Raw genomic sequence first — 12,482 nt, 5'->3', positions numbered from 1 at the left:
AGATGTTGATGGACTACAGTTCCCAACAGCCCCTGCCAGCATGGCTAATTGCCCATGCTGGCAGGGGCTGATGGGAATTATAGACCATGAACATCTGGAGGGCCAGAGCTTCACACCCCTGATGTAGAGGAGTTAAACTTTCCTAACTATTTCTGCTAGCTTCTGTTCCATGTTGTGATTAATCTGAAATTCCTTCTCCCTTTATTTTTACCAGAATAACAGCTATCCATCAATGACAGATCCTTACTTGTCCAGTTATTACCCGCCTTCTATTGGCTTTCCTTATTCTCTCAGTGAGGCGCCGTGGTCAACTGGAGGAGACCCTCCCATCCCTTATCTCACGACCTACGGACAGCTCAGTAATGGCGACCATCACTTTATGCACGATGCTGTTTTTGGACAAGCTGGGGGCCTGGGGAACAACATCTACCAACACAGGTTTAACTTTTTCCCTGAAAACCCAGCTTTCTCAGCTTGGGGGACGAGCGGGTCTCAAGGGCAGCAGACTCAAAACTCGGCTTACGGGAGCAGCTACAGCTACCCACCCAGCTCTCTGGGCGGTACAATTGTTGACGGTCAGACAGGATTCCACAACGATACTTTAAATAAAGCTCCCGGGATGAACAGCATCGAACAGGGGATGGTCGGGCTGAAGATTGGCGGGGATGTTGCAACCTCTGCTGTGAAAACAGTCGGTTCGGTGGTCAACAGCGCTGGGATGGCGGGTGCTCTGTCTGGCAATGGTGGCTCTAGTATCAACTTGCCAGTGGCAAAGCCAACCTCTTGGGCTGCTATTGCTAGCAAACCTGCAAAACCTCAGCCCAAGATGAAAACAAAAAGTGGGCCTGTAATAGGCGGTGCTTTGCCTCCCCCGCCTATAAAACACAACATGGATATAGGTACTTGGGACAACAAGGGCCCTGTGGCCAAAGTTCCAACTCCCCAGCAGATCCCGTCTCCTCAGACGGTCCCACAACCGCAGCTTATTCAGCCTATCCCTGTCCAAGCTCCTCCACTTACCCAGCTGCCGTACCAGAACCCTCCGCCTCCCCCGCCGCAAAATCGGTGGGTGGCCCCCCGTAACAGAAACGCAGCTTTCAGCCAAAGTGGAGGGACGAGTAACGAGAGTAACTCGCCTGGGAGCATCCCGGCGAACTCTATCCCTGGTGGCGAATCCCACCCTGTCCTCGAGAAGCTGAAAGCTGCGCACAGTTACAACCCTAAGGATTTCGAGTGGAACCTTAAAAATGGACGCGTGTTCATCATAAAGAGCTATTCCGAGGACGACATTCACCGCTCTATCAAATACTCCATTTGGTGTAGCACAGAACACGGCAACAAGCGTTTGGACAGCGCTTTCCGCTCCATGAACAGCAAAGGCCCCGTCTACTTGCTGTTCAGCGTCAACGGCAGCGGACATTTCTGCGGGGTGGCGGAAATGAGGTCGCCGGTGGACTACGGCACCAGCGCCGGCGTCTGGTCTCAGGACAAGTGGAAGGGGAAGTTCGACGTCAAGTGGATCTTTGTGAAGGACGTGCCCAACAACCAGCTGCGACACATCAGGCTGGAGAACAATGACAACAAGCCCGTTACAAACTCCCGCGACACTCAAGAGGTGCCCTTAGAGAAAGCAAAACAAGTGCTTAAAATTATTGCAACGTACAAGCACACCACCTCCATCTTCGATGACTTTTCTCATTATGAGAAGCGGCAGGAGGAGGAGGAGGTGGTGCGGAAGGTAAACCACCTTTAGAGCGTTTTGTTGAAATGTATATCTGTGCGGAGGGAATCTGGGTTCCTCGGAGAGGGGAGAATAAGAGTTTCAAAATGTAAATGATCACTGGAGCGTTGTGGGGTTTCCGGGCTGTACGGCCGTGTTCCAGTTGTATTTTCTCCGGACGTTTCGCCTGCATCTGCGGCTGGCATCTTCAGGTGAAACGTCAGGAGAAAATGCGACTGGAACACGGCTGTACAGCCCGGAAACCCCACAACACCAATGATTCCGGCCGTGAAAGCCTTCAACAATACATGTAAATAATCAGTTTGTTTTGTATCAAAAGGTAGCATGCATCCTTAATCCATAATTCAGAGTGGGTTACTTTTGAGTTACATTGGAGCTCCAGTAGCTGTATTCTCGTAACTGTATATAGATGGAGGCTGTGCTGGCAGAGCTTTGTGTAATAATGCTGACAAACCTATTGGCTCAGTTACTTCTACATCAAAAAAGCCAGTGTTTATAGCAGCATCATTTATTTCTGTAGCTTTAAAAAATACATCGGATTGTGGGTAGATTAAGAGGGGAGGTACTAATAACTTACAAAAAAATAATCCCACAGTTTCAGGGGTTTTCAAGAGACTATAAGAAAACAGCAAATTAGAGCCAAGTGATTGGTATCAGGTGGTGCTGAAAATTGCCTTGAAGTCTCAGTTGACTGATGGTGAACTTGTGGGGTTTTCACAGCAAGGGGTGTTTAGAGGTGGTTTGCCATCGCCTCTCTCTGCCTAGCAACCCCGAGCTTGCTTGGTGGTCTCCCATCCGAACGAGGGCCAGCTGCGGTTATCTAACGAGATTGAGCTATCCAGGCCAGGACATCAGTATCAGACACTGTAAATGAATTTTAGTTTGTTCAGTGTACACAAACCTTCTTACCTGTTGGGCTTATGTGCTCTCTCCCTCTTCCCCTTGCACGGCATGCCAAGATTGAAGACAAGTCTTCAGCTAACTCCAGTTATGATGTCCAAATGTGGTTGCCTTCACTGACTGAGGTTAGTTATTTTCTTTCCAGGAACTGGGATCGTTAACTGATATTGTGTGCCGAGAAATGTGGTTGCTGGCCAGGAATTACCCCCAGTTAGTGAAGGCACCCCCATTCAGAAGCCACAACTAATTGAAGTTGAGAGAGCCGTGTTTGAGTCACGACATGCTGTGGGTAGGACAGGGAGAGAGGCTTGTATTTCATGCTGTTTGTGACCATCTTGAACAAACTTGAAATTTGTTTCATGTCTGAATGTAGCCTCAGCCTCATTGTTAACTTGTGTCTCTTGTCACAGCAAAGCCCACCAATAATAATATTTTTTTTGCCAGTGAGTCATGGCTGACTTATGGCAATCTGGTAGGGCAGGGATGTCCAACTCTGGTGGTTCAGATGTTTGTGGACAACAATTCCCATCAGCCCCTCCTGGCATGGCCAGCAGGGGCTGATGGGAATTGTAGTCCATGAGCATCTGAAGCACCAGAGTTGACACCTCTGTGGTAGGGTTTTGAAGGGAAGAGTTCGTTCAGAGGAGGTCTGCCATCACCTGCCTCTGTGGAGAGACCCTCGTATTCCTTGGAGACCTCCCATCTAAATACTAGCCAGGGCCAACCCTGCTTAGTCTCTGAGAGCTGATGAACTCAGGCTAGCCGGGGCCATCCACCTCGGGGTGTCATGCAGCCTGAGATGCAGAACAGAAAGCTAAAATGACTCAGACCTTTGAACTACTGCGTAATGAAATTTGGTGGCATTATTATTATTAAAAATGCACAACAGTAGATAATAACAGATAATGGTAACAGTTGGGGTGTTGTGTGGTTTCCGAGCTGTATGGCCGTGTTCTAGCAGCATTCTCTCCTGACGTTTCGCCTGCATCTGTGGCTGGCATCTTCAGAGGATGCCATTCCTCTGAAGATGCCAGCCATACATGCAGGCAAAACGTCAGGAGAGAATGCTGCTAGAACACGGCCATACAGCCCGGAAACCACACAGCACCCCAGTGATTCTGGTCGCGAAAGCCTTCGACAATACAATGGTAACAGTTCTTGGCTCACAAAGCAGGCGTTGGACACAGTTCTCTTTTTCTTTTCAACTGCTCTGCTTAGATGCTCTTGTAATTGACAAGGTGGCTGTTGTTTCTCAGTAGTCTGAGGCAGCATTTGCTTCCCATCTTTGGGAGTCACGGAGGCCTGAAAGATCTTCTCTTCTTTGGCTTTCAGGACCCAAAACTGGGCAAATGCTTTAGAGCCAGGGTGTCCAACTCTGGCTCTCCAGATGCTCTTGGACTGCAATTCCCAATTGGCCATGCTGGCAGGGGCTAATGGGAGTCATAGTCCGTGAACCTCTGGACACTCCTGTTTCAGAGTAAATCCAGGTTTGTGGGTTTCTGTACACAGGCCCGTCTCACTCAGCCCCCGGCTCTCGTTCTGGCCCACTTCTTTTGTTAGAGCGTACAAAACTTTCTGCTCCTTCTCCAAGTAGCCACAAACCCTGCGTGTGGGGAACACTGGGTTTGGGAGTGGGACAGTTGCTAGAAATAAAGCCGCTTCTAAGTCATTAAAGATTGGAATTCTTGGTTAATAGGATCCTGTTGAAGTGCAAATGGGGCAAATTGAGCACAGCCTGTGCAAATTTGTTTTCATTTCACTTTAAAAGGCAAATGCTTCCAGTCCATATGTTACAGATATATCTAGGGATGTGATGGGTGTTCGGTGTTCCCTGGGAAGAATTTAAGGTGGAATGCCTGCACTTTTTGCCCTGGATTGGACTTTGTGAGTGGAAGCTGCACATCTCATGTGAGAGCTCCACAGATTTCCTCCCTCCTACTTCAACCCCCAGTGCAGTTCTCTGACTCTGGAAACAGAATTTGTGAGGTGCAGCAGTAAGACGAGAGAATCAGGAACGGTCCATTTGATTCTTTTAGTGCATGGGATCTAACCCCCTTGGTTTAACAGGGCTACCTTAAATGCTTCCTCCTCACAGTTAACCTGGTGTGGAGGCAGTGATGTATTCTCCCTAAACCGAGGTTTTCTTTTCAGAAGCTCGTTTGTGCTGGTACAATTTCTCTCTTAATTGTCGGGCATTTCATTCCACTTTAGTGTAAAACCAAAGTTATGCTTGACAAGTGTTATACACAATGGACTTTTTTGGGAACCAACTTGTGTGTCAAGCCTTGGGTGGGAAGTTGGTTGCCACTGACTTTTCCCCCGGGTCCTGGAGGGACGCTAAGGCCAGCTAATCCATATTGTGTCACCTTCAGGTGATCTAATTTGCACTCTGAGCAAATCCAGTTGGTATACAAAGCTTTCCTTTGGTTTGGTTTTACTGAGTGGTGCATTGGAATGCACAGCCATAAAGTACTTACATCAGAATACTTTTTTAAAAATAATCCAGCATTATGGATTTATGCAGAAGCTTGAATTAAAACATGCCAGTGACAGATGTAATACAAGTAAGATTAGTGGGCTGTAATCCACAAGAATAATGTGCGTGCCATCAGCGTTCTTGCAGTCTCTTAACTCTGCTCTACAATGGGTCTCGTTTCTGAAGCCACAAGTAGAAGTCCAATGAAAGGGCTACTTTGAGTTTCAGCTTTGGAATAGTCTCCTTTACGATATAAAGAAGTTTTTGGTGCAAACATATTTATCAAGTCAGTGAATGGCTGTCGCAGTTTCCTGGTTTAAGTTGTTTTTGGGAGAAGCAACCTTTGTAGCACCATGAATGGCAGGTGCATGTTTCACATCACTGCTTTTTAGACTCCAACCTCTGCTTTGCAAGCTGTTTGGCGCGATGCTGCCTGGTGTGTGTGTATGTTTGTGTGTGAGTGTTGCTGTTAAATAAAAGCACATCAAAAGTCCCCTTTAGTTCATTGAAATGATGGTGTGCTCCTGTGACGGATTGCAGAGAAAGTTAATTTAAAAGTGCAGGTCAGTCAGAAGCATTATTGTTTACATTCAGAGTGAGGCCCAGAAGGCCTTAGGAACAGGAGAAGCCACCTGATTGGCTGTTGCATCCTTCATTCGGGCTAAACAACGTAATGGTGCACAGTGGGAGGAGGATATCTCCCTGTGAAGAACTGTCTGACGGGCTTTTGGATTTTGAAGTTCCTGAAGCAAAGAGCTATCTGCTTTAACTGAACTAAATATCATCTGTGAGGAGAGTAGTGGCAGTCAGTGGTGTGTGTTATCCGGCTTGCTCTTCTTGTGTGGCAGCTGGTGTGCTGTGTGAAAAGCAAATAATACACAGACTGAGAGAACTGGTGGAGGGTTGTTGACGGGCCCAGTCTGAGGGGCCACATGTATATAACCAAGGAAGGATAGATGTGGCAGAAACTATAGGGGCAGCTAAATACAGTTTCTTTGGATCCTGACTGTAGTCAAAGGCTTTTGTGGCTGGAATCAACTGGCTGTTGTGGGTTTTCTGGGCTGTGAGACCTTGGTCTGGTAGCTTTTCGTCTTGAGTTTTGCCCGCATCTACTATGGCTGGAATCTTCTGAGGCATGTCACAGTAAGATTTGTTTATTTCCATGGCACAGTGTGGAGTGATTGTGTGGTGGGGTGTATGTTTTGTCCATCTCACTCACTGCCCCACATCTGTGAGACGGACAAAGCATACACCCCACCACACATTCACTTCAATCTCTACAATGGAAAGGAACACTTTTTGCCATGACATGCCTCTGAAGATAACAGCCACAGATGTGGGCAAAACATTGGGAGCAAAATAAGATGGATAAAAATTAATGAAAAATCTTATCTAAAGATAGTTTAAATAGTTTTCTTACTTAAGATACATTATAGTCCAAAGGCTATTCATCATGAAATAAGGATTTGTTTTTAATTATGTGGCATCCACCTGTGAATTCATGCAGTTTTTAAATTTTTGGGTAAATGAATTCCTTTAATCCATTCACAGTGTTCCAGAGGTTTCTGTAAGGTTATTTTGGGCAGTTATCCCATCTTTTCTGCAAAATCACAGGTGCTTGGTTTTGCAGTTCTCAAAGCTGTGAATTTGTGTCTGCAGAGATAACATTGCCTCTTCACAGTAAAAATGTTATAAAATAAACTTTCAGAGCTGAGAAGGACCCATTTTTCCTTTACCTCTTAAATGCTAAGCTTCAAGAAGTTCAATGCATACAGAGCTAAGTGTGAAGAAGGCGGGGCAAGCACCAAAATGAAAGTGAAACCTTTTGAACAGAATACTGCACAAGCCTTGGGATCTTTGTGTGTATAGCCTGAGATTTATCATATTATTCTCCGCTGGAAGAGAAAATCTGTAATGGCGGCAGGCCATTAAAAAAGACCCAGTTTGGGAAGATTTTTATGAAGTTCCTGTCTATGGGTAAGGCAGGCAGGCATTCAAAATGCAAACACCTCAACAAAGAAATGCAAGGCACAGTGGTCCGAATGAAACTTGGGACAGTTCACCTCACAATAAATTAATAATTATTTATGTATCTCTTTTTGATGTAGCTGTGAAACTTGTCAGAAAAGTTATTACTTAGTCGGAGAAGTTATTATCTAAAAACGAAACCTCTCATCTGGTTTTAAATATTAATATTATCCCAGCACGAATTAGTCTTCGTGTAGAAATCTTACTGACTAGTGATTTAAGTCATGATTTAAATCAAATTTACCCTGAAGCAAAAACTACCAGACCATGGCCACACAGCTCAGAAAACCCTCAGTAGCCACTTGGCTGTAGCCTTTCTATATATCTTAGGAATATAATTCATTTCAGCAATGATAGCTGGAATTTTTTAGTCTTGAAGAGGTAAGTGGCACATTCCTCTCCGCTGGATTGTGAATGACTGGAAGGCCACACCTAATTAGTATATTGGTTGCATGTTATCTATGTATCTCCTCATAGACATGGCAGATGCCAACCTCCAGTTAGTAACAGAATACATTTTATTTTTCATTATTACCATGAATTGGATCTGGACTAAATTTTTCATCCATTGATAGAGCTCCCAAGCCTCCCTCTACCCACTGGTTTGCACGAAGTGGTGCTCTTTTGGGGTGAATGGGGGTCCGTGCAGAGCCTCACAGTGAAGATTTGCAGTTGGAAGGGCGGGTGACAGTCGAATATTATAGCTCTGTCTGGATCCAACCCCATGAAACAGTCTGAGCAAGGCCTTAGAAAAATCAAGATACAGATATTGACTAGAAAGACTAACTGCCGTATTGGGAATACATCTGTCCCCTTATTGAGAACTCTTAGAATTTTTATTTTGAAAAGGGGGAAAATGTGGATTCTAACAAAAGCCAATACATACACCAAACTGGTACGTTGAGGCTGGGGTACGATCACATGCTGTACTCCGCCAGATTTCTCTTGCAGTCCTAAGTACATATGGGACTTCAATGCATTATAAACTAGAATGTTGACAGAGAAATTTTTTCTCTCTTTCTCACAATACTAGAACCAGGGGGCATTCATTGAAAATGCTGGGGGGAAGAATTAGGACTAATAAAAGGAAACACTTCTTCACGCAACGTGTGATTGGTGTTTGGAATATGCTGCCACAGGAGGTGCTGATGGCCACTAACCTGGATAGCTTTAAAAAGGGCTTGGACAGATTTATGGAGGAGAAGTCGATCTCTGGCTACCAATCTTGATCCTCCTTGATCTCAGATTGCAAATGCCTTAGCAGACCAGGTGCTCGGGAGCAGCAGCAGCAGAAGGCCATTGCTTTCACCTCCTGCACGTGAGCTCCCAAAGGCACCTGGTGGGCCACTGTGAATAGCAGAGAGCTGGACTAGATGGACTCTGGTCTGATCCAGCTGGCTTGTTCTTATGTTCTTAATGAACTGAGTGTCCTGATTAAAAGAAGAGCTTGTGCATTGCGGGGAGCAAATGCCTGTCATGCGTCCCTGACAGCAATGCCTTGTGGGATGAAGGCTACATTAAGCCACACTGCTGGAAGACTCCTGCCTCTTCCCAACCGCTGGGGAAAGAATGGGGGTGGGGGTGGTTGGGAGAGAATCCTCTCACTTCCTCAGGGAATCAGCATTGTGTAATGGTTAAGAACGGCAGGCTTTTCCCGCACTCCTCCACATGAAGCCTGATGCTTAGCGTCCTTGGGCCAGTCCTAGTTCTCTCAAAACTCTTGGCCTCACCTGCCTCACACAGTTCTTTTTGTGGGGAGAGGAAGGGAAACTGAGTTTATAATCTGCTTTAAGACTCCTTAAAGGCAGAGAAAACCAGTTTTTGGCTCATTTTGGAAAATCTTGCCTGAGAGAGGTGACTGTTTGCGCATGAAGGACTGTGGATGTTTTTTTGCTGAAAACTAGAAATCCTGCTGTAGCACCCTGGTAGTTGCTCCAGGCACCAATTCAGCTTTGTGTCGCTGGAAGAAAGAGTATCTCAAAAGCTTGGGTACATCTGGGTTCTTTGGCTTCAGAATTTCGTAGTTTGCTAGCATTTAGTGCTAGTGCTGGTACTCCTGAAGAAGCATCTTACTCCCTGACTAGACCTCTTAGTGCAGGGGTCTACAACCTGCGGTTCTCCAGATGTTCATGGACTACAATTCCCATGCTGGCATGGGCTGATGGGAATTGTAGTCCATGAACATCTGGAGAACCGCAGGTTGCAGACCCCTGTCTTAGTGGTTAATATGTTTATTGCACTGAGCTACCGGGGCGGGGGGGTTGCCATAATAATAGCTGAGCCTGAGCTTAGTAGACTTGAACTGCTAATGGACACTTCTTGCCATTTAGAAGGGGTTTTGTAATTGCAAAAAATATTGCATCCAATTCCCCATCCTCTTCACACTTGTAGTTAAGCAGAACCAGAGTTCTATCTTCCTAATGGTGATATTCTGAATAAAGACCTCCTTCACTGCTTTCAAAATGCTGCCGTGGCCATAATAGGCGTCGTGCTTTGAAAGCTTGCAGATTTATTCTGCCGTGAGTGCATGAAGCTGCCTTATGCTGACTCAGACCATTGGTCCATCCAGGTCAATATTGTCTGCACGTTTGGCAGTGGCTCACCAGCCTCTCAAGCGGAGCTCTTAACACCTGTGCTACCTGTGAGAGGCAGTGTGGTGTAGTGGTTAAGATTGGTAGACTCTAGAGAACTGGGTTTGCTTCCCCACTCCTCCACATGAGCGGCGGACCGTTATCTGGTGGACTGGATTTATTTCCCAGTCCTCCACATGAAGCCTGCTGGGTGACCTTGGGCTAGCCACAGATCTCACAAGCACTCTTTCAGCCCCACCTACCCCACAAGGTGTCTGTTATGGGGAGAGGAAGGGAATGGAGCTTGTAAACTGCCTTGAGTCTCCTTTCAGGAGAGAAAAGGGGGGTATAAATTCAAGCTCTTCTAACTGATCCTTTTAACTGGAGATGCTTGGAATAGTACAGTACAGTAAACCTTTATTAGGCATAAATAATTCTGCTTGGAATTGAACATGGGACCTTTTGCACGCCAAACTAGATATTCTTGAGAGTCTTGAAGGTGCCCCTTTTCCTACCTGTAGAAGAAAAATAGGGCCGCCGTCGAGTATTTTAAGCTTATGTGTTGCCTTTTTCATCGAATTCTGATTTTGTATTTTTCTCTTTACAGGAACGTCAGAATCGAAGTAAACAATAAGAATAGACATATATAGCTTGAGATATATATGTGTATATATATCTGATATTAAATTTGATTATGAAAAATTGAATCTTTTTTGTTAAGTACTCTGGTGCCGTGTTTTGGCATCAGAAGAGTGAAAAGCTTTCAGCTCCAATATCTTTGTGTGTGGGTGTGTGCGTGTGCGCACGGGGGAATTAAATGGTTGCATCTTTAAGTACATTGTAATTTTTTTTTTGTTTGGCCCAGATGAATATGCATTAATTTGTATCTTTTCTATGTACAATGCTGTAGAAACCATTAATAAAGGTGTTACCTGTTTTTTAAAAATGAATTTAAGTTGCTTAAACAGTTTCATATAATATGTGGTTATAATTGGGAATTCAGAAAACATGAGTGTCTCCCAAAGACGTCAGCACAAATTATGTTTTCTAATCTGGAAATTCACCTTAATTTTTAAAATCTATGTGCTACAGATCCTTTTGTCTCACCGTCCCCATTATTGTTTTTGATTTTTCAGGGCAAGCATAAAAACTCCCTTTTCCTGAATCTTTCACTTTCAGCTTGTTTATTTTTTTTTAAAAAGCCCTAAGCACGTCCCATGATTTTGACATTAGTGCAGCGAATTCAGGCCACTATGAGTAGACCCCGTTTCATCTGTTCCACTGATTTTTTTTTTTAAAGTACACCTTGCTTTCCTGTAGAAAAGCATAATTCATGGGGGCCCCTTCTCGTGCAAGCCACATATGTGAAAATAGCTCAAACGCACAACCGTGCTCTCGCCTGTTTCATGAGAAATGCTCCTCGTGGGTTGTGGCCTTATATCTGAAGATAGGTGGTTTTTTTCCCCCCTTTCCCGGTTGGTAAACTGGTGCTTGTTCAGGGAGCATCGTGCAGAAGGCGAGAGGTTTCTTCCTTCTCCAATCATTGTCTTGTTTCCTTTGTAGATTATCGATTAAATAATGTCAGCATTGCAGGGTTTGTGGCAATGTGGTTGTTTGTTTTATTTTATTTTTGGTTCTCAGCTTCCTGTTAAACACTTCCCCCTCCTCCTCCTTTTTCACGTCTCCAAAATGCCATTTAAATTTTTATACCAGTAATGGTGAGCTTTAATATAGAATCTTAGTACAGACTTATATGATGAATTATGCTTCAGATGTTTAAAATTGACAAGTGTTTGTATTTTTTTTTCCTGTTGGATGAGTAAAAAACAAAAAAAGCCTACTGTTTTAAGAAAATGGGATTTGCTGTCATGTTTTTTGTGGAATGAGGGAGCTGTGTGAAGAATTAGCCACCAATCGGAATTTCAAAATTAAGCATGAATTTCTTTGGTGCTCATGCCTGTTGCTCTAGCACACCGAATCTGCACGTGTATTGTAGAGGATCTTTTACTTATTATTAGAAAGCAAATATCTTCTGAAAACTTATTTACTCGGAGAAAAAAAAGGACCTCCAATTTAAGTGAAATTTAAGCTGTATCATTTAGACGTATTTAGAATATATAGCTTTGTCTCTGGACTATTACTTCTGGTGTAAGGAGTAACGGCCCGCATCGGATTTAACTTTTTTCCTCTAGGAGAATACAAGCCTTAATAAATAATACCTACTTAGCATGTGTGATGTCATCTCATTCTTTACCCCACCCCCAAAGTCAGCAAGGCCTGGGGGATCTTAAGGCCGGGCCTTCTTTGTACTCTCTGCCCCCACCCCTTAAAATGGTTACCTGGAGAAAGCAAGCTATATATCTTTATAGAATTTGCAGCCAAAGCTTAACAGGCCGCTGGGTTAGTTGAACTGATGGATCGAAACGCACTTCAGTGGTCTCCCGAGCAGATCAGCGTGGGAAGGAAACGGCAGCTGAAGAAAAGAGACCCTTCCTAACTGTTATTGGATTCTTAAGTGCCTTGGGCAAGGGGTGGACGGCCCCTTCCCCATTTTGAAGAAGAAGAGTTGGATTTATATCCCCTTTTTCTCTCCTATAGGAGATTTGGGCTTACAAACTCCTTTCCCCTCACAACAAACACCCTGTGAAGTGGGTTGGGGTGGCAGAGCTCCGAAGAACTGCGACTAGCCCAAGGTCACCCAGCTGGCATGTGTTGGAATGTACAGGCTAATCTGAATTCCCCAGATGAGCCTCCACAGCTCAGGAGG

The 12,482-nt window shown here is 44.8% G+C and overlaps 1 protein-coding gene across 2 annotated transcripts; it reads left to right on the top strand.

Moving 5' to 3' along the window:
• Positions 1-215: 215 nt before the first annotated feature.
• YTHDF1 (YTH N6-methyladenosine RNA binding protein 1) lies at positions 216-11,944 on the top strand. Of its 2 annotated transcripts, XM_048496772.1 has the most exons (3): positions 216-1,738; positions 2,701-2,766; positions 10,323-11,944. In XM_048496772.1, the coding sequence occupies exons 1-3, from the start codon at positions 233-235 to the stop codon at positions 10,347-10,349; spliced, it is 1,599 nt and encodes a 532-aa protein (XP_048352729.1). In that variant the 5' UTR covers positions 216-232; the 3' UTR covers positions 10,350-11,944. The 2 variants fall into 2 exon arrangements, with proteins under 2 accessions (XP_048352729.1, XP_048352730.1); XM_048496773.1 differs by lacking the exon at positions 2,701-2,766.
• Positions 11,945-12,482: the final 538 nt, after the last annotated feature.

Source organism: Sphaerodactylus townsendi, linkage group LG05 (assembly GCF_021028975.2).
Source record: "Sphaerodactylus townsendi isolate TG3544 linkage group LG05, MPM_Stown_v2.3, whole genome shotgun sequence".
Lineage (NCBI taxonomy): Eukaryota > Metazoa > Chordata > Lepidosauria > Squamata > Sphaerodactylidae > Sphaerodactylus > Sphaerodactylus townsendi.
This window is presented reverse-complemented; position numbering and strand designations above follow the sequence as displayed.